General features: G+C 36.7%; 5 protein-coding genes and 1 non-coding gene across 10 annotated transcripts; 2 read left to right on the top strand and 4 right to left on the bottom strand.

Moving 5' to 3' along the window:
- Window positions 1-73: 73 nt before the first annotated feature.
- Window positions 74-145, bottom strand: TRNAC-GCA. The gene has a single exon. It is a non-coding gene; the product is annotated as a tRNA-Cys (tRNA).
- Window positions 146-10,563: 10,418 nt separating this feature from the next.
- On the bottom strand, window positions 10,564-12,113 carry LOC117628025 (protein kish). The gene is made up of 4 exons (XM_034360371.1): window positions 12,002-12,113; window positions 11,791-11,897; window positions 11,021-11,055; window positions 10,564-10,909 (listed from the first exon to the last, which is right to left on the bottom strand). Exons 1-4 carry the CDS (start codon window positions 12,002-12,004, stop codon window positions 10,842-10,844), a joined length of 213 nt encoding a protein of 70 aa, XP_034216262.1. The 5' UTR covers window positions 12,005-12,113; the 3' UTR covers window positions 10,564-10,841.
- Window positions 12,114-12,284: 171 nt separating this feature from the next.
- LOC117626895 lies at window positions 12,285-16,927 on the top strand. Of its 3 annotated transcripts, none has more exons than XM_034358690.1 (14): window positions 12,285-12,476; window positions 12,574-12,793; window positions 12,905-12,952; window positions 13,032-13,106; window positions 13,363-13,460; window positions 13,640-13,883; window positions 13,991-14,133; window positions 14,303-14,546; window positions 15,041-15,138; window positions 15,339-15,474; window positions 15,558-15,680; window positions 15,903-16,142; window positions 16,242-16,303; window positions 16,728-16,927. In XM_034358690.1, the coding sequence occupies exons 1-14, from the start codon at window positions 12,372-12,374 to the stop codon at window positions 16,899-16,901; spliced, it is 2,010 nt and encodes a 669-aa protein (XP_034214581.1). In that variant the 5' UTR covers window positions 12,285-12,371; the 3' UTR covers window positions 16,902-16,927. The 3 variants fall into 3 exon arrangements, with proteins under 3 accessions (XP_034214581.1, XP_034214579.1, XP_034214578.1); XM_034358688.1 differs by having other exon boundaries at window positions 13,363-13,520; window positions 14,036-14,133; XM_034358687.1 differs by having other exon boundaries at window positions 13,363-13,520.
- Window positions 16,928-16,972: 45 nt separating this feature from the next.
- LOC117626896 (protein ABIL2-like) lies at window positions 16,973-19,211 on the bottom strand. Of its 3 annotated transcripts, XM_034358692.1 has the most exons (10): window positions 19,013-19,211; window positions 18,640-18,755; window positions 18,480-18,562; window positions 18,249-18,399; window positions 17,998-18,181; window positions 17,852-17,885; window positions 17,672-17,748; window positions 17,479-17,579; window positions 17,197-17,392; window positions 16,973-17,044 (listed from the first exon to the last, which is right to left on the bottom strand). In XM_034358692.1, the coding sequence occupies exons 1-9, from the start codon at window positions 19,047-19,049 to the stop codon at window positions 17,216-17,218; spliced, it is 960 nt and encodes a 319-aa protein (XP_034214583.1). In that variant the 5' UTR covers window positions 19,050-19,211; the 3' UTR covers window positions 16,973-17,044; window positions 17,197-17,215. The 3 variants fall into 3 exon arrangements, with proteins under 3 accessions (XP_034214583.1, XP_034214582.1, XP_034214584.1); XM_034358691.1 differs by lacking the exon at window positions 16,973-17,044 and having other exon boundaries at window positions 17,160-17,392; XM_034358693.1 differs by lacking the exons at window positions 16,973-17,044; window positions 19,013-19,211 and adding an exon at window positions 18,881-18,991 and having other exon boundaries at window positions 17,160-17,392.
- Window positions 19,212-20,002: 791 nt separating this feature from the next.
- LOC117627212 (26S proteasome non-ATPase regulatory subunit 8 homolog A) lies at window positions 20,003-22,749 on the bottom strand. The gene is made up of 6 exons (XM_034359173.1): window positions 22,550-22,749; window positions 22,062-22,140; window positions 21,622-21,724; window positions 21,174-21,437; window positions 20,794-20,905; window positions 20,003-20,435 (listed from the first exon to the last, which is right to left on the bottom strand). The coding sequence occupies exons 1-6, from the start codon at window positions 22,652-22,654 to the stop codon at window positions 20,295-20,297; spliced, it is 804 nt and encodes a 267-aa protein (XP_034215064.1). The 5' UTR covers window positions 22,655-22,749; the 3' UTR covers window positions 20,003-20,294.
- A 148-nt stretch (window positions 22,750-22,897) lies between these two features.
- Window positions 22,898-25,449, top strand: LOC117627211 (30S ribosomal protein S6 alpha, chloroplastic). Its single transcript, XM_034359172.1, has 2 exons — window positions 22,898-23,356; window positions 25,010-25,449. Exons 1-2 carry the CDS (start codon window positions 22,991-22,993, stop codon window positions 25,247-25,249), a joined length of 606 nt encoding a protein of 201 aa, XP_034215063.1. The 5' UTR covers window positions 22,898-22,990; the 3' UTR covers window positions 25,250-25,449.
- Window positions 25,450-27,585: the final 2,136 nt, after the last annotated feature.

The following is a 27,585-nucleotide window of genomic DNA, read 5'->3' as shown; positions in this document are numbered from 1 at the left end:
AGCGCGGAGAGACTAGTATATATGAATGTAGAAGCAAAAATGATCTATGAATGTAGAAGCAAAAATGAATGAAAGGGCCCAACCAGGTTCGAACCGGTGACCTCTTGATCTGCAGTCAAATGCTCTACCACTGAGCTATGGACCCAACTGTTGATAATGTTCCCCCGCAAAGAACTATAAACGCTATACATACGGGTGATTTCAAAAAGTAGCTAGCTTTTCATTTTTTCTTTATATAAATAATTTTATTTAAATGTTGCTCTATAATTATGAATTCCAATAATATATCTATTTAAAAGATTCTCTATATATGTCGTTCCCATATATTAATGGCTTCAATGGTGTCATGTGACAAGACGTATCCCAAAAATGTTTCTTCCTTGGAAGCCATTAATATTACAATACTTGAGTGCAAACCTAGCAGTGAAATGGTACAAAATAACCATTTTTCACAATTTCTATTCTAAAATAGCCCCCTTTATATTAAAGAGATTGTATGAGATAGTGACTATTTGAATTCGATATATCTAGATTAGGCTTAGCTCGTTGTAAAAGTAGCTATATAAATATCAATCTCGAGGCAGTTGAATGCCCCCTAAATTCACTAGATTTTCCTCATGAGATCCCTTTGTGTAAATTGAAGATGGCCATGTTTGAAGAGTGCACATTGGTAATGAAATAGAGTTATTATGGCTTAACTAGTTGTGTATCTCACTAACCATTGATGTGGTGTAAAATGAGACTAGTTTGAACTCAACGTGAAGAATTTTATTATAAAATCACATGAAGAACACATGGGTAAGCACTCAAAACCAGCATCAAAGAACATGCACGCAAAAAGTTCATAACATAACAAAAGTGTGCAAGTAGCAGCACAGCAACATCGGCAGCACCCTTGACACAAAGAAATGGCGCCACAGAATACTATTTTATCTGGTCATCCCTGGAACCACAGTCGGAGTTGCAGTAATTCCGCGTGCACGGCTATACTTGTTTTAATACAAAAAAAGGTCCCCCAACCATTTGGAGTCACGTCTCAACACATGTTTAAAAAAAAATAAATAAAAAAAAGAGTATAGCCGGGCGGCTATACTATTTTTAATTAAAAAAAGGTCCCCCCAATCATTTGGAGCCACGTGTCAACACATGTTTTCAAAAAAAAAAATTCAAAATAGAGTATAGCCGGGCGGCTCTACTATTTTTAATACAAAAAGGTCCCCCAACTATTGGGAGCCACGTGTCAACACATGTTTTTCACAAAAAATTCAAAACTGAGTATAGCCGCGCGCTATACGATTTTTAATACAAAAAAGAGCCCCCAACCATTTGGAGCCACGTTCAACACATGTTTTTCAAAACAAATGCAAAACTGAGTACAGCCGCGCGGCTATACTATTTTTTATAGAAAAAAGTTCCCCCAACCATTTGGAGCTAGGCGTCAACGCATGTCTTTTAAAAAAAATTCAAAACTGAGTATAGCCGCGCGGCTATACTATTTTTAATATAAAAAAAAGGTCCCCCAACCATTTGGAGCCCCGTGTCAACACATATCAAAAAAAAAATTCAAAATAGAGTATAGCCGGGCGGCTATACTATTTTTAATACAAAAAAAGTCCCCCAACCATTTGGGGCCACGTGTCAACACATGTTTTTTAAAAAAAATTTCAAAATAGAGTATAGCCGGGCGGCTACAAAAAAAGTCCCCCAACCATTTGGAGCCACATGTCAACACTTGTCTTTTCAACAAAAATTAAAAACTGAGTACAGCCTGGCTATACTATTTTTAATACAAAAAAGGGCCTCTAACCATTTGGAGCCACGTGTCGACACATATTTTTTTGAAAAAATTTCAAAACTGAGTACAGCCCCTCGGCTATACCATTTTGGCTTAAATGCTAAAATAGTCCCTGTGTTTTATCTTGTTGGCCAATTTAGTCCATGTGTTTTTAATTTGGCCAATTTGGTCCCTGTGTTTAGCACTGTTAGCCAATATGGCCCATTCTGTTAAAATTGCCGTTAAATAAACATGATAATTCTTTTTTTTTCTTCTTCTTCCTTTGAAAACCTATAAATTTTGTTGAAATTAATTTAAAACTTCATTAGAACTAAAACATAGCATTAGAAAAAAGATATAAAAAAAACAGGATGGAAGTGGGCCGATGACTGCATGGTGAAGATTCTACTGGGAGTTGGTCAGGCGTTAGGGATTGTTCTTGAGAGAGAGAGAGAGAGAGAGAGAGAGAGAGAGAGAGAAGGGGAGGGGTGGGGTGGGTGGCTGTGGCGTGGGGAGTTGGGGTTTTTGCGTGTGGGTGAGTTGTTGCCGGGGAGAAAGGGTGTTGCTGAAATGGTGTTGTCCTTTGGTTTTTAATTGCTTTTAGCCTTTAAATCTTATTTTTATTTCATAATTATTTATTTTATAGATTGAATTCAAATATTTATATTTTAACAGAAGTTTAACGGATTGGGTTACATTAGCTAATGGTCTGAAACACAGGGACCAAATTAGCCAAATTGAAAACACATAGACTAAATTGGCCAACGGACTAAAACACAGGGACCACTTTAGCATTTAAGCCTACATTTTTATACAAAAAAGTTCCCCCAACCATTTGGAGGCACGTGTCAACAATTGTCTTTTTAAAAAAAATTCCAAAACTGAGTATAGCCGCGCGACTATACGTTTTTTAATACAAAAAAAAGGTCCTCCAACCATTTGGAGCCACGTGACAACACATGTTTTAAAAAAAAAAATTCTAAAGAGAGTACAGCCGAGCGGCTATACTATTTTTAATACAGAAAAGGTCCCCCAACCATTTGGAGCCACGTGTCAACACATGTTTTTATAAAACTTGCATAACTGAGTATAGCCGAGCGGCTATACTATTTTTAATACAAAAAATGTCCCCAATCATTTGGAGCCACGTGTCAACACGTCTGAATTTTTTTTTCAAAATAGAGTATAGCCGGGCGGCTGTACTATTTTTAGTACAAAAAAGGTCGCCCAGCCATATGGAGCCACGTGTAAACACTTGTGTTTTTAAAAAAAATTCAAAACTGAGTATAGCCGCGCGGCTATACTTTTTTAAATACAAAAAAGGGCCCCAACCATTTTGGGCCACGTGTCAACACATGGTTTTTTTTAAAAAAATTGCAAAACTGCGTATAGCCGGGCGGCTATACTATTTTTAATACAAAAAGTTCCCCCAACCATTTGGAGCCACGTATCAACACTTGTCCTTTTAAAAAAAATTCAAAACTGAGTATAGCCAGGCGGCTATACTATTTTTAATTCAAAAAAGGTCCCCAACCATTTGGAGCCACGTGTCAACACATGTTTTTTATAAAAAATTTTAAAATACAGTATAGCCGGGCGGCTATACTATTTTTAACACAAAAAAGTCCCCCCAACCATTTGGAGCCACGTGTCAACACTTGTCTTTCCAACAAAAATTAAAAACTAAGTATAGGCGCGCGGCTATACTATTTTTAATACAAAAAAGGGGCCCCAACCATTTGGAGCCACGTGTCAATACAAGGCTTTTTAAAAAAAATTGCAAAACTGAGTATAGCCAATCGGCTATACTATTTTTTATACAAAAAATTCCCCCAACCATTTGGTGACATGTGTCAACAAGTGTCTTTTTAAAAAAAAATTCCAAAACTGAGTATAGCCGGGCGGCTATACTATTTTTAATACAAAAAAAGTCCCCCAACCATTTGGAGCCACGTGTCAACACATGTTTTAAAAAAAAATTCGGCTCTACTATTTTTAATACCACAAAGGTCCCACAACCATTTCGAGCCACGTGTCAACACATGTTTTTTGAAAGCTTGGAGAACTAAGTATAGCCGAGCGGCCATACTATTTTTAATACAAAAAAGGTCCCTCAATCATTTGGAGCCACGTGTCAAGACATGCTAGGAAAAAAAATTTGAAAATAGAGTATAGCCGGGCGGCTATACTATTTTTAATACCCCCAACCATTTCGAGCCGCGTGTCAACACCTTTTTTTTTAAAAATGGCAAAACTGAGTATTGCCTAGCGGCTATACTATTTTTATACAAAAAAGTTCCCCCAACCATTTGGAGCCACGTGTCAACACTTGTCTTTTTATAAAAAATTCAAAACTGAGTATAGCCGCTCGGCTAAACTATTTTTAATACAAAAACGTTCCCCCAACCATTTTGAGCCACGTGTCAACTCTTGTCTTTTAAAAAAAATTCAAAACTGAGTATAGCCGATCGGCTATACTATTTTTAACACAAAAAAGTTCCCCCACCCATTTGGAGCCACGTGTCAACACATGTTTAAAAAAAAAATTCAAAATAGAGTATATCCCAGCGGCTGTACTATTTTTAATACAAAAAAAGCACCCCAACCATTTGGAGCCACGTGTCAACACATGTTTTTTTTATAAAAATTTCAAAACTGAGCACAGCCGTGTGGCTATACTATTTTTAATACAAAAAAAAAATCCCAACCATTTGGAGCCACGTGTTAACACATGTTTTCCAAAAAAAATTTCAAAAAAGAGTATAGGGGGGAGGCTATACTATTTTTAATACAAAAAAGGTCCCCCAACCATTTGGAGCCAAGTGTCAACACATTTTTTTAAAAAAAATTGCAAAACTGAGTATAGCCGACCGGCTATACTATTTTTATACAAAAAAGTTCCCCCAACCATTTGGAGCCACGTGTCAACACTAGTTTTTTAACAAAAATAAAAAACTGAGTATAGCCGCGCGGCTATACTATTTTTAATACAAAAAAGGTCCCCCAACCATTTGGAGCCACGTGTCAACACATGGTTTTTTTTAAAAATTGCAAAACTGTGTATATCGGATCGGCTATACTATTTTTTATACAAAAAATTCCCCCAACCATTTGGAGCCACGTGTCAACACTTGTCTTTTGAAAAAAAATTCAAAACTGAGTATAGCCGCGCGGCTATACTATTTTTAATACAAAAAAGTCCTCCAACCATTTGGAGCCACGTGTCAACACATGTTTTTTGTCAAAAAAATTTCAAAACTCAGTACAGCTGTGAAAAAGGGGCTATTTTAGTACAAACCCCAAATTAGGAAGCCTATCCAATTATAATGTCCAAAAAAGTATGTACTTCACTAATATGATTATGAACGCATAAGTATAGCCCCGTGGCTATACTATTTTTAATTTAATTTATTTCACTTGCCGCTATACATTTTAAAGAGTATAGCCGCGCGAAATTTCTAACTGAAACAGGTATGTGCATCACTTGTTGTGATTGTTTCAAAATTTTCTCTTTGGGTCTTCAATTTGGGGTTTATGTGTTTAGGTTTGGTCTAGGTTCTAATGGGTAATTCTTTATACGGGTGATATGGGTTGTAATGGTTAAATTTTATAGGGGTTGGGATGGGTAATTCATATGACAAAAACAAAAAGCATATTACTCTTAGAAATCTGCAGTACAAGCATATCATGATTAGAAATCAGTACTGTAGTATAAGCATATTATTCTTGGAAATCTATTTTCATGTGTGTGATTGTTTATTCTTTTACGCAAGTTTGGCTTTTGCATATGAATTGTTGTGGAGGAGCTTTCTTGTGGTTCTCGGATCATGATGTCTTTTCTTTTGTAAATATGACAATATCATGATGTTGTAATGGGTTCTAAAGGGTAATTTATACGACTACAAAACAAAATTGTTGCTGTGATTGTTTCAATTGGGGTTTTGCAAAGGGCTTTTAGTATGGATTGTTTCAATTGTTGCTGTAATATCAGAGTGCTTGCTATTGTTGATCTTTAAGATCTATGCATGCATTGTGATTTGATATGTTGGAAATTTGGTGCTCATGTATTGAACAAATTACATTGGTATTAGGCTGCTGCAATTCAGTTGGAAATTAGAGGTGGGGAGAAGAGAAATGCATATATGCAGATGGATGGGGAACCATGGAAGCAGCCAATGCACGAGGAGTATTCAACACTAGTGTGCATATATGCAGAGCAGATGGATGGGGAACCATGGAAGCAGCCAATGCACGAGGAGTATTCAACACTAGTGGAATGAAGACAAACTGAGACGATAATCCATGGAGATAATCACTGAGACGGTGAATGAAGACTAACTTTACTAAGCTAGCCTTCCTACTCTGGTTTGATTCCTCCTTTATTGAGGAATTCCAGTAGCATTCTCTATGCTTAAAACTTTCTAGTTGATGATTTTCAAATCGGCTCATGGATATTTGCATGTGTGGCTTGTGGAATGCTTGGATTTTCATTTATGCCAGTAGAGCAACCATATGAGCAGAAGACTTGAAGTAGAAAACATGCAAGATCGATTTATTTGTTGGTTATGAAGCATTTGTACAGGAAGCACTCTGTTTAAAGTTATCAATTTTTGTACAGGAAGTAGAAATATGTCATTTGTTCTTTACTAGCTTTTTTCACAAGGGTTTTTCCTTATGTGCTTGTAGAGATGGTTTTTGCCAACTGATTCGTCTAAGTTAAAGAAGGTCTCTCTGACTCCTGGATGGATATAATCAACATGCTACTACTACTTTTGATTTTGTTTGGTCAAAACTGATATATGCAAGCTCTGGATAATCTCCTTTAAATCTATAGCCAAAAAATAAGCAAGGGCTAGATAGCTTATCATCAACAACGCAGATTTTTAGAGAAATAATATTCCATTTTATACACAGTACAACTAACTGCATCCACAGTTCCTTACTTAACTACAAAGAAATCAAGCAAGATATGCCTTGAACAATCTTTGCTCATTGTTCAATAGACCTTAAACAATAATTCAGGCAAGAAAAAACAAACTTCAAACCAATTGATTGTTTACAAATTGCATGGACAGAAATAGAGACAGAGCTCAAAATTAGAAATAAAAACTGAATATTAGCTCAAACAATAAAAAAGCAAAACATTAACCTCCGTGAGAATAAAATCCAGAAGTTGAAACAGTGCTTAAGAATCTCCAATTTTGAATTGGCAGAGTAAGACGAGAAATAAAATCATAAGTCGAAAAGAACAACCTTTGATTCTACTCATAAATTAAAATCCAAATAACGTGATAGACAAACCAAAGAATTGTGAGAGGTATATACTTCGAAATGTCTAGACTAAATCCACCATGCACATCCCTTCGAAATTCCCTTCTCTCTTTGCTCTCTCCTAAACGAACAACAACGATGACAACTTTACCAATTCCAGCTCAAGATTGCTCACTTAGGATTAGATTGGATAAGTCACTAAATCTAAGGTATTGTGAAGGAGAAAATGAAGGTAGATGTGAATGATTTTCCATTTTGGGGGGATTAGGAGGGATTAATTAGAAAGTGTTGCTATCCTACAATTTTGTGGGGATTAGATGGGATAAGTTTTCTTCATGAGTAATCCATCTTCTACCTTCAACTAATTGGTTAATTTATATATATTTTTTCATTTGTTCCTTAAACATATGCTTTAAATATAAGGAGTTATCTAATCCAATCCAATCCAATACTAGTCATCAAATGAGACCTAACCGCTAGTTCAAGCCTCAATTAATTAAATATACAGTTTGGTTGCACATTATTTTTTTTTTCCACCATTCAAATTTTCTTGTCGACTTCTAGAATCAAATTGAAAGATTATTATGTTTTATAAATTACTCTTAGTATTACTTAATGAGTAAAGCCACAACTGTAGAGTTTGTATAGGAAAAATATACTTTCATTTAGTCCCACATTGGAAGAGAGTTATTTCCTTTCATGGTTTATAAGCACCAACAATTTAGAAATACTAAATAGGGTATAGGTCTAGTGGAGGCAAAGTTGGGCCTCATCTTAGTTTGGGCTTGGATAAATATTTGGGTAATAGATAAAACTATATAATTTTTGTCAAAAGATGGGCCTTGGACTCTGTTGATTTAATTAATATTTCTTTTTAGTAACTGTTGCTTGATTATATAAAAATAAAAAAATAAAAATTTATCTTGTTTTATTATGTTATTTAGTTATATTGTGATTGTTTGTCATCAACAACAATCCTTTAAATTAGTCTATTCTTTTTATGAAACAATCTTATTTTTCTTCATATAGAACCAACTTCATCTTATGAAAGGCCGAATGATGTAAGAATCAAGTTATCTTTGAATTCAGGAAATTTTAAATAAATATTATAAATAAATAAAAAAAGGGTATAGCCGTGCGGCTATACTATTTTGACACGTGGGCACCTATAGGCGGGTCCTCCTTTTGTTAAAAAAAAAACAGTATAGCCGATCGGTTATTAACGGGGTTTTCTATTTTTTTAAAAAAAAGTACAGCGGGGCGGCTATACTCAGTTTTTTTAATTTTATTTAGAATAGTACAGCCTTTCGGCTATACTATGGTTTTTTGAAAAAAAAGTATAGCTGATCGGCCATACCTTTTTGACACGTGACGCCCTAAGCGGGTCCTTTTTTTGTTTTAAATAGGCTATACTCGGTTTTCCCCCTTTTTTTAAAAAAAAAAAAAAAAATGTATAGACGCGCGGCTGTACTTTTAGACTATTCTATTTCAAGGGCATAGCCGCACGGCTATACTGTTAAAATTTCTATTTATAAAGTATAGCCGTGCGGTTATACTGTTAAAATACTCTACTTGTACAGAATATCAAAGAAACTAATTTTATATTTTTAAAAAAGCAAGAAAACCTATCCCGACTAAATTTCGTCGACAAAGGTATGTAAGCCGTATTTGCCGGATTATACATTTCCCGACGAAATTTAACTGTGCCAGCGAAGTTTCGTCGCGATAAGTCTAACCTGGCAAAGTTTCGCTGGGATAGATTGTGCCGACGGAATTTCGTCGGGAGAGATTTTTTTTTTAAAAAAAAAATTAACTTAGTATCTTTAAGTCAATAAAATTTTATTTTTAGTAATTAAATAATATCTTAGCCTTATTAATTATGTTTTATTTATTATTTCTTTAGTCAATAAGTAGTATTAAATATTTTAGTTAACTTCATAAATTATATTACTTGATAAATAGTTTTTAATTTTTAATTTTTTTCTTTAATAAAATATTTAGGGTTAATTTCAGTTTATTACCCTGAAGTTGTACTCTTAAGGCATGTTTGTTCCCATATTTTCAATTTTAACAATGAGGTACCTCCACATTTAAAATTTGTTACAATATGTTTCTACCGTTAGAAGATCCGTTAAGTGATGGCGTGTCATTTATGGGGTCCAATTCTTTTGCTTATGTGTAAAAAAATATTAATAAAAAAATTGAAAAATTAAAAATAAAATCTCTCTCTCCTCTCTCTCAGCCGGCCCAAATTGAATAAATAAATAAATAAATATATATATATATATATATATATATATTCAAAACAACATAAATTTTATTCAAAATTATTATAGTTTTTTTTTTTAGTTCAAGAAAATGAACTGAGCAACGTAGGAAGAAACACAAATATTTTTATTTTTATTTTTATTTTCAGGGGATATTGGTCACATATTAAAACCCCTTTATGAGTTTGAATAGAAGACAAGTGCTTGAGTGTTTCACATAAAAAATGTAAGCTGATGAGGTTGTAACCTAGTCCAACTCTACTTGACAAACTATAAAAACCCTACTAGAGCAACATGTAGAAGCACAATTGACAGGGAGAGATAATAATATCATTGATCAATATGAGGATTTCAATCTCCATTGTGTTGCTTTTTGTGAGCTCAGCATTGTTGTTCAATGTAGGGTTTGGGAGGCATAACCCTCCCTATGTCACCCAATTCCTTCATGATCGTGCTGCACATGCACATCCAAAGACAGTCTCACATGCGGCACAACCAAAGGCAGTCTCACGACTTTGGTTCTACTTTGGGCAGCCTTTGACGCCACCGCCACCACAAGCTCCGGCACCGCCACCACAAGTTCCGGCACTGCCGACATGGAAGCCACCAACTCAAGAAGATTATGAAAAATGTTGGTCATCACTAACTGACATAGACAGATTAGTGGGAGACCTGATGTCTGCCTTTTTTACTGGCGATTATAGTCGCATTGGACCAGATTGTTGCGCTGCCATCGATGGAATTGATCAGAATTGTTTTGGCTTGATGTTAGACCAGTTCAACAATAGATATTATGTTCCTGCCGTCAGACAAAGTTGCGCTGATCAACACTCTCCACCCAAGGCGCCTTCCAAAGCTTAATTAGTTATTTGAATTAGTAGATCATGTAGATCATCTAGCTAGGTTTTTTTAATAGTTCTTTTACGTTTTGGGTGGGTTTTAAGGTTTTGTTCCAGGTGGATTTTTATTTTTGTTTGCTTGATTTAGTCCCATGTTTACTGCTTGCTCAATTTGCAATGACAAAATACTTATCAGGTGGTTTGTTATAACTTTTTTTATTATTTCGGGGTGTTTAGTTTTTTGAGTACAAGATATAGAAAAAAATTATCAAAAGAATGTATGTTATATTCATATTTTCCCATATAATAAAGGAAAACACAGTATTTAAGGTCGTTCGATTCCTCCATATGCGAGGTATGAAAGTATTAACACCAGCCAATTCAAATTAGGAATTGAACAGAGAGAGGCAAAGAAATAAGAAGCTGATTTTCCATTCATTCATGATGTGGAGAGAGAAATAACTGTAACACTATCTATATAAATATCAACCTGCAAGTTATACAAGTTTTTGTCGCAAAATTAAACCACCAATTAGATGTTCAAATAATTTAAACCAGAAACCTAATATGTAAATTCATTAGCATCGCAATTGTACGAGGTCACGTACAAGAACCAATATGTGTTAGGGCAAAAAAGAGAAATGAACAAAGAGCTGCAGCTGCTTCCTGGAGCACAAAAGCAACCTGGGCCTAGAAAAATAAGATTGAAATTCCCATTGTAAAGCATCCAGCAGCAACCCAAGGGCTCAAGCGTTCACCTGTTCCAAGTGGCAACAAAGTCATCTATCACACCCATGAACTAGGTAATTCCAACTACTCTAGCAGCAACATGATAGATAATAAGTCAAAAGAAAATCTTAGTAACCTACCTATTCTAGCTGCCTTCCAAAAAAATCCCCGGAACCTGCCAGCACCAAACATGGAATCAGAACATTGACCGGAAAAAAAAAAAAGGCATGGAATCAGAACAGAGCTAGATCTTGAATTTTGACATATCATACAAAGGCATGGAAGCATGAAGGAAAGTATGACACAAACATCACCGAACGGAAGAAAATAATTCAGTAAATCAAGTAGAAGAAAAGCAAGTACCCTACGGAGAGAACTCTTATACAGTAAGCAGGATGACGGAATACATAAAGAAGACTATGCCGCACGTGAAAATCAGAGTCCAAATAGCAATCATCTAGTATGTGTGTATACGGGCGTGTGAAAGACCATTGCCTTTCAAACAAGCCAGGAAGAAGACATAACCAGTTTGCAAAATTGCAACCCTTTTGTGTTTAAGCAATCTTTACCGCGATGCAATGCTTAAACCAAGCAGAAGGGCTGACTTACAGATTTCAATGAAGTATTTTAGCCTCACCTAACAATGTGCATAGGCAGTGATCATATATTGCAAACACTTCAATGCTCACAAGTTACAATTAGGGTAATAGTTTCCAAGCCTGGACATTGTTATAGGTTTTGCAAACAACATCATTCAGGACTTTTATCAAACGTATTCCGATCAAAACAGTATCCATTCACATAAACAAAAACACTTAAAGTTCAATGCAATTAATGGAAAACAAATATTAACAAACAACCCATTAAAGTAAGTAATTGTAATTAGAGAAGCCATGGAACTGAGACTGACCCAGTTTTCTGCTCGAGGACGGCCGGGAACTGCATCTTCAAGAACGTGCACGTGCAAATCACGAGCAGCACCACCGTCAAAAACGAATTGAAATTGAAAAGCGCCGACTGCACCCAGAAAAAAATACAAATCAAAACCCTAATTTGTAATATAAACACCCAATTTCGATCAAATTAGAAACAAATTAATAAAAAAGTTAACTGATTCTGACCATGTTCGAAGTCTGGGTTTTCGAATTCGTACAGATCCACGAGAAAGATTGGAAGATCTGAGCAAAAAGACTGAAAATTCGAACAGAGCTTTGCGCTTGCAAAATATACAAGCTGAAAGCAGTGCTTTCGGTTTTTAAACGACACGTCGTTTGTATGGCGGTCGAATAAGCCAGCGTGGCGATTATTAAAATTACTGAAAGCCCAGGAATTTGGTTAAAATTACGAAGTTGAGCACCGCCAATTCGAAAATTTTCGAGGGTAGCCCCGCGCGATAAGAAACCAAATGCTCTTTTGGTGAAGATTTCGATCATTTTCTGGAATCTTCGTCGCCCTCCTCCTCAGAGACTGAGAGTGAGTGAGAAGACGGCAATGGCGGAACTGAAGCGGTGGAGTGTCACCTACACCAAGCACATGAAGCAGAAGCGCAAGGTTTACCAGGACGGTTTCTTAGAGCTCAACACCTCCATTAATAAGGTATTTAATTTTCAAATTTTCAAATTAATCCCAAAATCGCTTCAATTTTTTCTTTCATTCATAGTTTTGTGCGTAAATTTTTTATTCTAATGCACAGGTGTTGCTGTACGACGATTGTGATAAGCTCTTGGAGTGCAGGCTCTTGAAGAAAGACGAAGAAGTTAGCTCCGGCGAAACACTCACATTCAATGCTTTTCTTGTTGACGTGAACGAAGCTGATTCAGCCGAAGGAGATCGCAAACCTGTACCTGGTTTTAATTCTCAAGCAAAAGATACGAAATTCAATGAGAAACGCGCAAAGCCGTTTGTGAATACAAGTTCAGTTTCTAATTTGCTGTTATTATCTCAATAAATTTTGTTCAATTCCGTAGCATTGTATATTTTTTGCTTCCTTGCTTTTGATATCACCAATTTTGAGATTCTTACAGGGAATAAGCCGCAGCCAAATTTGAGCCCGTCGCAAAAGATAATTAGAGGTTAGTCTGCCTCCCATTATAATCTCCTTTCACATGTGAACAATCTTAATTTAATTTGTTTTTATGTTTCACATTTCAGAGTTTAAGAATAGGGAACTGCACAAGTATGGCGCAGCACAAAGTAGTCCAGAAACGATGAAAACTAGCAAAACAGGTTAGTTAGTTATCGGTAGCTCTATTTATGTAAAAGCAATTTTAACTCTAAAATGTTGAAGCATAGCAGAATTTTGTGATTTCTATATTGCAATATTTTACAAGTCCCTTTAATTGGGAGTTGTTGCTTCACATTTGGCATGTGTTAGTTTCATTATAGTGTCATGGTTTCTCTAGGACTCACTGTGTTCTGTTCTTTATATTCCCCCCTCCCTTCCTTTTATAATTGTTTTCACGGTCTACCGTTTACAATCCAGAATGGCAGGTTCTATACACCACACAACTAACTCAAAGGGCCAAGAAGTTTCATGATGGTTTCTTACAACTTGCAGTTTCTGGGTCTTATGGAAAGCAGGTTGACTTATCCTACTACCCATCTGTTCTTATTTGCAATCTCAAGTTTTCCTATAAATCCGTAGGCCACTCCTCACTTATGGAAGTACAAATCCTTTGTCGACTCATGTGTGTAATAGCACACAAATTTACCTAAGGGAAAATTGACTCTCAGGCTTTACCTTTTCTCTCTCTGTACAGATAATACTGTTGGATGAAAGCAGGAATCTCTTAGATAGCAGGTTCCTTAAGAAAGATGAAGTCCTAGCATCCGGTGAATCAATAGGATTTAGTGCTCATTTAGTTGAAATTGGAGAATGTGAAGGAGATAATAAACCCAGGAAAAATTTGCATTTCAAAGAAAATAAACGTAATGTTGTTAGAGAGGCAGGAGTAAAGCATGAACAAAGTAATGGTGTTATCACTGATAAAGCTGCTGAGAAAGGTTAGTGAGAGAACGGTATTTTCTTGTTCCAGATTTAACTTTTGTGTCTCTGAATGTGACTGTTTACATATTTTCTTAATTTATCTTATCTGTCCCCCCCGCCCCAGTGATCGGGTCCAAGGTTGACAACTTTTTTCCTTTCTCTAACTTAGAATGGAAGGTCCTGTACACTACACAATTAACCCAAAAGGCCAAAAAGTACCATGATGGTTTCTTAAAACTAGCAATGTGTGGCTCCCAAAGGAGGCAGGTAATATATTAAGAAACTTTATATGTTTGCACAGTGTTATCATCTTGTTCCCACGCCGAACAATGTATGATCTAACTGATTGCAAAAGTTGTTCTTTTTTCCCCTCTTATTGTTGGTTTCACTTTCTACGAAATTTGATGATTACTGTTCCATCTTTGGTTCTGCACAGGCCCTGCTGTTTGATGCGACTGAGAAACTCATAGATAGCAAGTTCCTCAAAAAAGATGAAGATATAAGATCTGGTGAATCATTTACATTTGATGCTCATTTGGTTGACATTGGAGAACCTGAAGAAAACCATGAAGCTTTGGCAGATTTGAAATTTCGAGGAAAAGACGATTGCTATGTCCAGGAAACAAGGAAATTAGGTGGTGGAGATGATTGTGGTATAGTCAATAATTTTGAAGTAAAAGGTTAGCGTGACATATATTCGCTTTTGTTTGGCTTTTGTTTGTGTTGTTGTTTACATTTTCGTGGTTTTTATGCAATGGATCCTTCTATCAATTTCTATAAATGATGTACAGGTTTCCACCTTTCATGTAATCCCTTATTTTAAATCTTAAATGTAATGGAATAAATCTTAAATGTTGTTTTATTGTTAATAACCAGAAGCAAAGTCTTCAACGCAATGCTTTCAGGCCTAAAAGGAAAAGGCAACGGTTTTGATGTTCTTCATAGTTTGAATCAGTGTTCACTTTTAAATTTGGAAATTAAGAATTAACAAATTGAGATCATATAGTTGAAGGGATCAAATTTACATTATTCTGGGACCGTTTGGATACGTTTTACAGAATTGGAGGATGGAAATTGCATGATATACACTTTGCACATAAACGCTACCCTTAGTTCTGTCTCTGAGAGTTATCCTTCTAAGATTCCTATTGCACTTATATTCTCTAAAATGCAGAGTGGCATGCTCTATACACCACTCAGATTACTCAAAAGGCCAAGAAGTACCATGGTGGCATTCTCAGACTTGACTTTTCTGGTTCTTACCGTAAGAAGGTTGTTTACATTTATCTTGAGCTCCATGTAATTGGTGTTGCCTTCATATCTATGAGCCATTTCTACTGTACGTGATGTGTCACATGATGCCCATCTATGCCTTGCATGAAATCCTATAAGCCTTTAGAGCTGCATCACTTTTGTGTGATACTGAATTCAAAACTAGCTTCTGACATTTTGAGTCATTATATATATGTCAGGTTAGTTTACTTAGTGAAGACAAAACCATGCTGAGCAGTAAGTATATCAGTTTGTCAGAAGATATAAGAACAGGATGCATGTTTGAGCTGCCAAAATATTTGGTAGAGGTTGGTAGACTATATACAAGTTCTGGAGGTATGGTTCTATTATAGTATGCTAACTTAGACATTGATGCTTGCCGAGGTCTTGACCATGCCTGCGGCATTTTTGGCCTAAAGGTGAAGGAAAACCTCACAACAAAGATTATTTGAGGAAAGCTTCAGAGTCAAATCTTAGCATCTCTAGTGTAGAGGAAACGAGATCAAGCAGGGCAGTCCATACAAACAAGCCTTTACGTGATGGTGAGTCTAGGATTACTTGGGGAATCAATTAGAATAATTTATTGAATTTGAAGTATTTTCTTCTCCTTTTGTAATTTATTGTTTGTTGTATTTATTTTCTGCTTTTCATTTTTTGGCGCCTGAGGTAGGCGTGCCATGTGGGAGCTTTGATCTGTCTATCTTGAGTAATTTCCTTTACATCTTACTGCATTGCTGATTCTTTATCTGTTTCCATAACTGCAGCCAATCAGATTTTGTCCATTCTCCAAAGACCTATGGCTCAGGAGAGGATAGTTTCAGGCCATGCTGATAACAGCACAGCAAGACCAATTGCCTCCACTAAGGAGTCTCAAGTTTCAGATGCTATAATAGTGAATTTCTCTGAAGATGCTCGACCATCACAACCACATAGATCAGTTGAAAGTATAGAGCAAAGTGAAAATATGGACACTGGAAACCCCCCTGCCCCTATGTCTTTCAAAGGCAAGTTTTATCAGAACTGTTTAAACTTGCATCACCGTTTACTGTTATATTTTCTGAAATTAATTTATGTGGCAATTCAATATGAATTGGAATATGCAGCAATATCCAGCGGTAGTGGCAGTCGAGTAGCTGATGGAATCAACATGAGAAACTCCGACCAGGTCTAGACTGTTCCCCACACCACAGTACCTATTGCCAAATTTCCTTTTTCTGCTTGTACTATTCAAATTTGGGTTGTCTGCCTCTTTCATATTGAGATCCTTGTTAGCCACCAAATTAAAGGGGAAATAATTAGAATTATTGTATTGCATAAACCACCAGTGTAAATCCTGCGTAAACGAAGAAGTTTGGGATATAGTTAGTTGAGCCCAATCCATGGAGGACTTATATCATTCAAGTATATTTGGAATCCCACTATGGCACACTTCATTCAATGTTTGAAATTTATGCAGACAATACATGGTTGATAGCTCTCTTTTGTCTATTTCTTTTATTGCTTTTACAATGCATTTCACCCCTATAGCACCCATCGTTAAACTTTGTAGTTTTGACATGATATATCGTGTTTCCAATTGTCTCAAGCAGTTTTGTCCAGGACATGTGAAAGCTGACACCAGACAGCATGACACAGCATATACTTCCGACAAATCGAGTTTGAGTTCTTGTGTTTCTCATGATGCTGCAGATGAGAAAAGTAGTTCTGAGGAGCCTACTTGTGAGCAAATCAAAGAATGCCCTAGTTTTGATCTTGGATTTTAAACAACTCTACCTGGCACTTTGCTTTGTATATGTTGTGTGATAGCTTGTAGTGAGTCCATGTTTAGTGAGAGTTAGGAATCTAATGTTCTGTATGTCCTGTGCTTCAATGTTGTGGCTTTGACGATTTTATTCACTCTTTTACTCTTAGCAGATGGTCAAAATGAGAAACAAACGAGACGTAAATGCAACAAAAGAAGTTGAACACTTAAAACTTATGAATGATTTAGAACTTTGCTGGCAAAGAGCAACACAAGCATGAAAGTGTAAACTGAAATTCTGATAGGCTTCCTTGTACCTCTTTCTGTTTTGTTCTCTTAATTTTCATCCAAATATTTGTACAATGTGGCATCCTTTCTAGACTTGCGCATGCTAAGCAAGGCCTTAAACAGACGTTTATTTTTGCCTGAGTGCTGATCACTGTCTTTGGTCGTGTCTCTTTCACCATGAAGAGGCAATGAAATTGTTCTCCTGGTTCGGGGCTCCGAGACGTACTGGAAATATAATCCAATATATTTTATAAATCTCAAAAGTATTTGATTATTAAAAAAAACTAGAGCTGAAACTTGCAAGTGCTTACCCGCTGTTTGACAGTAGAAGAAGAGTTCATAGTGCTTGATCTCTTAACAAGAGAGCCACAACGGGGAAGTGGAAACCGATGCGGTGAGACCGTTCTTTTCTCTGATTTTATGGGAGGAAAATTGCATTAAAGACGTTGTATAGCCAACAGAAGCTTAGGAACATATTAAATGGAAGAAACATTTTATACAAACCATGTTTGGATGAAATTCTTGTGAATTGAAATGCTCCACGTGAAGGTTGCGCAGAGTGTGATGCAGAAGGCTCTTCACTGCATCAGAAATAAAGCACAGGCTTGGTGAAAAAAGTTCAGACTCAGAATAAGTTTGGCCATTATGTTGAAAAGAAAAGGTGTTCACAGATAATATTTTTACCTGACAATTGTTGGAGCAATCTCCCTCGTTGTTGCTTCAGCAAAATATTCACATAAACAAATTATTAGATTTTCCCCAGTAATTTAACAATTAAAATGAAAATTACAAAATATTTAAGGATGAAATTGTTTATGATGAAATGATACCTGTACTACTCTCATACAAATCCTCTTCAGCACTTTGTCTCAATGCAGACTGGCCAACAGTATCCATGATGAGAACATACTTGTCTGGCAAGATGTATCTCCTATGGTGCTTGGGAAACTTTAAGGCAAAAGAATTTTGGAAGACACCCCCTTGAGTGACGAAATCTTGGCACGTCCTAAGTCGCTAGAAATTCCGGATAAAATGTTTAGACAGGGTTGAAATTAACAGAGGAAAAATGTTCAGCTCCTACCTGTTCAATGCAAGACAACCTAAGCCCAGTTTCTGAGACTTGATTGACATTTTCATCCAAAAATCCATTGACCTTATAAGCCATTGAACCCAAGTGATCCACAGTATTGACAAGTGCTTTGAGGACGTAATCCTTCAAGGCCTCCATCACTCTACCAGTACAAAACATAGAAACAACAATCAGAATTAGCAAATGCCATAATTCATTTTGGTCGTCTTTGCTGTAACTCACAATTGTTTTTGGTCCTCTTTGCTGTAAGACATTTCGAAATATTCGGCTGCTGAGTACAACTGTTTCCTCATATTCTTCAGTTCCTGAATTAGCAAATGCCATAAAATGAGTTTGGAAAACTTCATGGACAAGACTAACATGGAAGAGAGGTGAAACATACATTCAGATTCTCTGAAAAGAGCACCCTCTGCTGCATGAAGAGTTCATCATCATGGTGGGAAGCTTTTTTTGGGACAGAAACTGAAGAGGAAGAAATCACACACTGCATTTTGCCACCTGCAGAAAACACAAACTTCTGATATCAGTCACAGAACTGAAAGCAAAGACATGCTAATCTGAGATCATTTTGAACCAGAGAAACCATGATTCTGTGCTGAAAGCAATACAAATATTTGGCTTACTTGAGTCAGAAAATCAGAAACCAGCACAACAAGACAGTATGGTTACTTTCCTTTTACTATAAATTCTCAGAAAGAAAGCAAACAAGAAATAGCAGATGAAAACTAGTGAGGTGGCAAAGAGCACAGTGTCACCTGGGTGCTCAGGAAAAATCAACTGGTCTTCATTCATGGAATATTTATGTCTTTTTTTGACAAGAAACTGTCAGCATAAGGAATAGAAGATACTGACTTTTCCTCTCAGAAAAGTGGGAATGAGAAAATGCTGTTACTGGAATTATTAAGCAAGTGACAACATCAATCAGAACAAAATATCATTTTTTCTATTCTTGAAAGCAAAACATCAAACAGCTGAGTCACTAATCATTTTTGTTACACTGCTTATTATGAGTTCCTTTGCAAAGAGGAAAAAAACGTACAACTAAGGCCATCAAAACAAGCCACTTGTCAGCCATGTGGTGGTTTGATTGTTTTCAAACCTGGGACCCCCAAAATTGATGGGAAGAAGATGAATCTTTAATTTGATCCCAACTCACATCAGTGATGGTGTTTGCTAGCTTAACTGCTGAAAAAAATCATTTAATCCAGTGGTTTTATATCTTATGATGTCTTGCCTTAGGAGCCAACTACTTGACCCTCTGATTAATTATGAATGGCAAGTTGGTAACCACTTAATTTTAGTTGTTATTATTACTGCAAGTCTGCAAACTATAGAAAGACCAGAAGCTGGAGCTGAACATAGTTGATCCAATTTTCTTATAAAGTGATGGATCATCGAAATCAAAGTCAAGAAATTGCATTTATTTTGGTACAAAGAAAGGTTGAATGTAGCAGCAGGGCATCCGCGTCAAAACGCTACCAGAAAATGCCAAGAAGATATTTTTAATCATATGTCAGTGGGGGATTCGACGTTAGGCATTGGATTTATATGACATTAAAAATGCGACTGATGGGGATATATAAACCACAATTAATCCACTTGCATTAGCTTTGTCTTTTAGATCATACGGTTGAGAGTATTACCGACAATGCTAAAAATGCTTTACTAATAAGGAAAAGGTTTAAATCAACCATACAATGTTGTTCGTCCATATATTGCCCGGAAAGGACGATTGACAATGCATCAAGAAGTAAGAGTCACACACTCAAACACTGCTCTTGAGCTTTCTCTATTTCTTTTTCCAGCACATAAACAGAACCATTTCAAGTAATCAAAAGTACCATCTGATTAATGAAAACGCGAAGAACATAAATGCTGAAAAATATTGCCACCAGAGTGGTCAAACTAGAGTACAATAGTAGACAAATTTTGAGTCTTCGTACTAAATTGAGAAGAAAATTTTGAAAGTGAAAAGTATGAGCAACAGATGTTGGGTGTCGTGATAACAACACAAACAACCACAATGCCGCAGCATTTTTAAACAATCCGCTCCAACTCTCTCGCATAGCTAAGCGTTTGGTTGATGAGCTGTAGAGAAGGTATCTCCTTGCAAGGAGCAGTCTCCTTTGCCTTCTGGAAATAGACAGCGTCATTCTTTACTTCCCACTCAGGATGATCCTGTTTTCAAGGATCAGAGTTAAAAATTTGTGGAAACAACGGAGAAAGTAAAGCGTATTTCCAATGCTGGTGTAAGAAAGTCAAGTGTATTCCCCTTGTTCAAATATCGGTATGCTCAATGGGCAGGAGGCTCATCGTATTTTTCACTCAATCGAAATCATTGGCAACTTCTACATGTACATGTGCATGGTGCCTTACCCACCCATGATTTTGCAAGGGTATGCATAATCATTTTATGCCAGACAGTAATAAGCATTACATGTGATTGCAAAAATAGAAGATCAATCCCTCTGAAGCAGTACAGTCAACTTGGATTCTCTATGAAAAAAGGAAAAATACATGTTACAGTGAACGTTACCTCCTCCACATATGCCAAAAGGTCACGGTCAGAAGGGAACAGCAACATCTGACGTGCATCCTTAATGGAGAGATAATCATATGCCTTCTCGCTGCATCCAGCTATCTCATCTCTAAAATTGACAGAACAAATCAACCAAAAAGCCCATTAAGGCATATAATTCATAAATAGACGCAAACATATTATTTAAAGAGCTAAACTACACAATATCAGGAAGACGATGGGCTCTAGTCATTCACATATACCTAGGAGCCACAGATAATAAATTGAACTGCATTGATGCTGAACTCCAAAATTCTAGCCTTTACATTTTCTTTTCGAATGTTTGTATAACTTTTGCAACCATTCAAATATAACCATAAAGAAGCAAAACAAAGTACCTGACTGTTTTTGCCAGGAGATCCATAAAATAAACATAAGTCTCATGTGGCACTGTCTGCCTAGCACTCAAAACACGGTTGTAAGCCCCCTCCATGAAAGATTGCTCCAGCTCCACAGCATGCTTAATGCAAGGGTTCTCCAAAGCAGCGGATGAAAGCAGTTCCAGTTCAGTGTGGAACTCAGCAATTCTATTCTGGACAAGGAGTCTCAACAGGTTGAGACCTAAAATTGGGTACTCTTGAGGGGATGGTGGAAGACGGTCACTGCTCCAAAAGAAATGTAACTTCATTAACAATCAAACATTTTTTTTTCTTTTAAAAAAGACTGAATAAATATAAGATAAACAAAGTCAAAATGGCGTAGGGAGAAAGAGTCAACAGAAGTTCAGCAACAGCAAATGTGAGAAAATAAAACTTCATAGGTAGCTTAAGGGGGTTGATAAATTACCGAGCATCTGTGTAATAGGACTTCAACTGAAAGAAATCCCTTTCAAATGCATCCTGATCCTCAATCTTCACACTAAGAACAACAGCATGCTCATATATATCCCCTGAAAGTTTTCAAACATGAGAAAAAAAGGTCAGCGGGGCGGTAGTTGGAAGGTGACAACACCAACGAACAATCTTAAACTAGCACACATTTTTGCTACAATGTAATTACGCAGCACAATGAAGTATAAAAGCATATCTCCTTCTAGCAACAAGACTTGAAACTATGCTTTACCCCTTCCCTTCCACACCCCAATGCCACTTGAGCTGGAGCTCATGGGAAACTATAAAGCAGTGTTTGTTTTTCCTTGTGCATTTGTCATGCTATTTACGCAAAGAATTTGGGAACTAAACCAACAGAAAAGTAAGAAGAGCATGTTTGGGTAAAGAATGCTCTACTTGCTAATGTTAATTCACGAATCGCATTAGGAGTGTCTTCGAACAAGGGCGGTAGGCTTCTGAATTCAGTCAGCTTGACCTGAAAAACAACAAGGAATACAACTCAGCCCACATACAACAACAGAATTCCATTTGTCTTACAAAAGCAACAAATAACTTAAAAATTCCTCCAAACGAGCATTTCACTAACTATCAGCTTAACAACAGAGACTGGTAGCTCTACAACACGTTACACGAAATCAGGAAATTTTGAAACTTTAATTCACCAAATCCATAATGTAATTAAAAGATAACTAGAAAAAGGAAGAAGCAAAACGATGCACCCAACACTCTGATTAACCCAAAAACCTAATCACATCGCGGCAATATACAAAGAATCATACTTTAAGTAGAAAAACAATAGAATAAGAGTTACTAAATCATGTGCAGGAGCAGCTGACAATCTCAAATTTGGCAGAAAATTAGGGTTTTGGAGATTGGTACGTTACCTTGAGCTGGGAGAGGAAATTGGAGCAGGTATCGAAATCGTTCCGCACAAATGCCGCTTTGAACCGCTCGAAGAGCTGCGCCACCTCTGTCAGCTTCGGATCCATGTCTCGTCTTCCTGTGCTTGCTTGCTTGCTTGCTTGCTTGCCTCCTCTTCTTCGTCTTCTTCCTCTGAGTGGTTTTGCTTTTCGCTTGCCTTGAGCTTTTATCACTCTTTGCTTCCTCTACAAGAAGAAATTGTATTTTATGGGGCTTTCATTCTTGGTTGGGCTTGGTGTTGGGCCTCAAGGCCCATCACTAATATACTACGTGTCGTAAAATTGAACATAACGTACGACGAGTCGTTAAGACTCAATTGTCCTACTGCTCCGTCCCCTTATCAATATCCACTCAGCGAGCCACTGACCCAGAGCTTTCTTCTGCTAAAAACAAAGCTTCAAACAATGGCTTCCACTTCTTCACTCATTTCAACTACTCCTTCGAATTTCCAGTTTTGCCCCAAAGCAATTTCCCAAATTGCATCTCTGCCCAAGACCATCTCCTTCACTCATTTCAACCGAACCAGACCGGGTCTCCGTTCGGGCCTGACCGCCAAAGTCCAGTCACTGGAGTTCTCGGGCTCGTTTTTCGAGGGAGGGTTCCAGTCAGAGGATGATCCGACTTCACCACCCGGGTCGGGTTTAACCGCAGTGGAGGAGAAGGAGGAGCCACCGTGCCCACCGGGGCTCCGACAGTACGAGACCATGGCGGTTCTCAGGCCAGACATGTCGGAGGATGAAAGACTTACTCTTACCCAAAAGTACGAGGAGGTAAACGGATTTTCTATATTTGGGTGAAGTAAAGTTGATTACTTTGGTTCTTAAGATAGGTGGGGTTTGTCTATCTGTTTCAATTTTTTGTAATGTGTTTGGTGGCTGAGAAAAAAATGGTGGGACAGCGAGGAATGTGTTAAATTGAGGTTATTTGAAGACAAATTAACAAAAATAAAATTTTGAATTGAATTGAATGGCTCTACATAATGCATAGTGCATGCCCATAACTATTTAGGCATAGCACAAAGCTAGATTGGCCTTAAGTTGGTGCAATGTAGTTAGTCCTTTTGCCAAAGTGAAGCTGCTTAACTAGTCTCTCTTTATGTCCATTGGAAGAGAAACTAGTGTGTAATAAGAGCTGAAGGTTTGTGATGGCAGAGAGTATTTGATGCACTAAATGCTGAAGGAGTTTGGACACTCCATAGATGTTTAACTTTGAAAAGCTTACGTTCCTGTGCGGTATGCTTTTCTTTGTTAGAACTCTATTTTTCAAGACATTACTTTGCTAATGGAAATTGAATCCTCAAACTGCAGTTGGGCTCATCTGTTGATTTAAATTTCAGACTTAAAGAGAGCCTTTTCTCCGGAAACTGTGTTTAGGTACCAGTTGTATTTAGTGAGAAGCTGTCATGTCAGAAAGCTTAATTTTTGTGTTAGCAGATATGCCACTTATTGATTTACCCTTTACATCCTGTCTAGTTGGAGGTATAAGTTTACCCAATACATCCTATATATTACAAGATAAAACTTAAAAGCACTTGCTCGATCACATCTTAAAATAGTGGTAAACCAGCACTATCTATCATGATATCAAAGTGGGAGATCCTGAATCTGAATTTGTACACCTTCAACCTCCCAATTTATGTTGATTCTACGTGTTGGAATCTCTAGTGATAGGAAGAGGCAGAGGGCCACACATGAGAGGGAGTAGTGGTAAACTAAAGGCATTTTATCATTGTATCATATTAGTTTGTTGTCTCTTATTGTTTTCAATGCTTGGATGTGCAATAACTACTTCTCCTTTACTCGATAGAATAAATCTATTGTATGGGATGGGAATCTAGTAGAGTGATGATGATCATGGAGCAATCAATTACAGCGAGAATGGGAAAAACTACACAAGCCTGCTCTTATTAAGACCCTATTTTCTTAATTTTTTAAATGATGTGGCCTTGAACAGTAGGACACTGTTGGGCAAAACTGATTAGATTATGACTGTATTCGGACCAAAAGCTTGGAAAAGCGCAGTGGAAATTGGATCATTCTCACGGGTCACCCAATAATCCCTTGATTGTCAAAAAATGCCAGATTTTTATGTTGTTTGACTTGTCATGCCTTATTTCACCCTCTAGTTTCTATCTATGCTTTTCATGCCATATTTTTAGCCATGAACATCTGGAGAACTAGGATGCGGACTTCCTGCTGGTTTTATCATGACATAATTGAAGTTTCATAGTGCATAGATAGTGTATAAGCTTTTTGACATAAATGTACACATCCAATGGCTCCGTGATTTTATTTACTGTTTAAGAAGAACTTATCGGAAATAAGATGAGGTTTGGCATATGCAATTTACTTAGAGCAGCCTGATATTCCATGCTGAGGATACAACGCCTTTTTTCTTTTTTTCTGATAGTCTGTAATTTGCAGTTGCTTATAGCCGGGGGCGGCATGTATGTGGAGGTCTTCAACAGAGGGGTCATTCCACTAGCCTATGGCATCCAGAAGAAAAACAAAGCTGGGGAGTCTAACACTTACTTGGATGGTATCTACCTACTCTTTACCTACTTCACAAAACCTGAGTCTCTCGAAGTTCTTGAAGCGAATCTGAAAGCTGATGATAATGTCATCCGATCAATGAGTTTCAAAATAAGGAAGAGGAAGTACTAGTTTAGTTTTGAATGTACAATGTAATTTCACATGTTTCGAATATTCCATCCTTTCCTTCTTGTTGAGATTCAGGTCATTCAGTTTGTTTTGTAACATAATTGGATTAATGACCGAAGCAAAAATATGCAGATGCTAGAATTAACTTGCAATGGTATGAGCACACCTTTTAATGACCAACTATAAACATCATGTTATATGAATATGAAAGTGCATTTTCAACATGAACTCATTTGGTGACTCGAATTGGATTGGATTGGATTGTAATGGAATTCAAGTCGGTCTTTATGTTGACTCACCAAACATTGTCATGAATGCCAAAACAAGAAAGCATTATCAACACGCTGAATCTCCACTTTCTTTGTACATTAGATCTTCTGAAATCATAAAAATCTAACACTAGAACTTCTGCAATCATAAAAATCATAAAAATCTAACACTAGAATCATAAAAAAGTTGAATGAGATGCTGAAATCATAAAAATCTAACACGTTCTTCTGCAATCAATAGAATATATGTATGTGTGATGTCCTAGGTTTATCTCATTGCTCAAATGGTCTTTTCTTTTCAAGACAGCAGACTGCACGATCGCAATGGTGGGAGTTTGCTTTTTGACAAAAACTGAACCAAATTCATATTTAATTGTCTTATTTTATGGTTTTCTATAGTTTTGGCTATAATCCCCTCCTTGGATTAGCACTAATTAACACTCACTTATGTCTTTAATCATGGGAGCTATGGTATGTCAGCATGATGGCCCAGTCACAAGCCGCCGCTTAATAGTAGCTAGATTGGAGTAATTCTTCTTTTCATTTGTACATGCGGATTCCACAAGCTGCTAAAAAATTACTGAGATGTAAAGCAGGAGCACTTTACTCGGTAAAAACAAATGCGCGAAGTAGGAAATGGGCCAGACCAAAATTTTTAAAAAGGGCTTTTATTAATAGCTAGAGAATCTGATTGTGCTGCAGAATGAGATATGATCTTCAACCCACTTTGTGAGAGGGAGCTTTCTTCATGATCCACCAAAGGCACTGAAATCTCCCCAACTCAATTAAGGGTCACCCCCAACCCAAATTGCATCCTAGAAAAGCTTAAAAGAGGACAAGTTGAACCAATGAATAACATAAAATAAATGCGAAATACATTAAAGAAATATATAGCAGAAAAGTGGGGAACTGCAAAAAAGTTGTTCTGAAATCATGTAGACCAAGATTCTTTTATATAAAAAATTCATTTCTTTTTGGTCATGCTTGCATAAGTGGCGAGTTAAAGAATGATTTGGGTCTTTGTACATGAGAATATGGATGCTTTGCACTTCACTTCATGTCTTCAATTTCTCACTGCACAGATTGCTCCTAACCTACTCTGAGCAGCTGTAAAAAATTCAGTCATTCAAATCTCTACCTGAAGCCATCTTTGCCTTCTGCATGTTAACAACCCAAAATAAGAAAACAACAATGTTTTTTTAATTTATTTTTAGGATTCATATTTTTCTCTTCAAGTTTTTATTTGCTTCTTTTGACAGTTAATCTCCCGGGGTCCTAAAAGAGTGCTCTAGTAGACTCTGATTATTTTTCCTTGTTTCAAACTTCCATTTCTCAAAAATAAAACAAAAACAAAACTCGCTGTCTCTCTCTCTCTCTCTCTCTCTCCAATTTTTTTTTTGTCTCTCCTCGCTTTAGTATGATCTCACTTGGTAAATTCTTAGGTTTGACATTGGAGATGCCATGCTTCCTATTGTATGGTGATAGTACTATATATTGCTCAATCTCTTCTTCCTATTGTATGGTGATACAATATGTTGCTCAATCTCTTGTGTTTATATAATGATGAAAAGCTCACAGCACCAACCTCACTTTTTAATTAGTGCATGAAAGAAATAATTCTTCTTTTTTCTTTCTTAGCTAGCTAGTCATGAGATAAAGGTCTAAAACAACTTGAAAGGGAAACAATTCTTCCCTTGATCATTAACAAGAATAAGTTCTTTGCTTATATAATATAAAAACAAAGGCTTAACTGGCCCCAGTATAACCCCTTTCATCTGTGCCACCCCTTAAACGCTAGTTAGATATAGACCAAGATTAAGGGATAGCAATTCAAGTGGTTAAGAGCAGTTATTTTTTCCACCCGAGGTTCTGCTTTCGAATCCCCCCTCCTCAATATCGCTCGTATAAAAAGTATATATAAAAATTAGGCTGATATGTTAACATGCCAACAACTTGATGTTCATTGGTGAACATGCAGGCCTAATTATATATAATTGTAAGCTCAGTTACTCATGATGTACCAAAAATATATTTAAGGTAGAGAAGTGTCAATTAATTAGTTGAAGTTGA

Source organism: Prunus dulcis, chromosome 5 (genome assembly GCF_902201215.1).
Source record: "Prunus dulcis chromosome 5, ALMONDv2, whole genome shotgun sequence".
Lineage (NCBI taxonomy): Eukaryota > Viridiplantae > Streptophyta > Magnoliopsida > Rosales > Rosaceae > Prunus > Prunus dulcis.
Note: the sequence above shows the minus strand (reverse complement) of the source record. Positions and strands in the feature narration are given on the sequence as shown.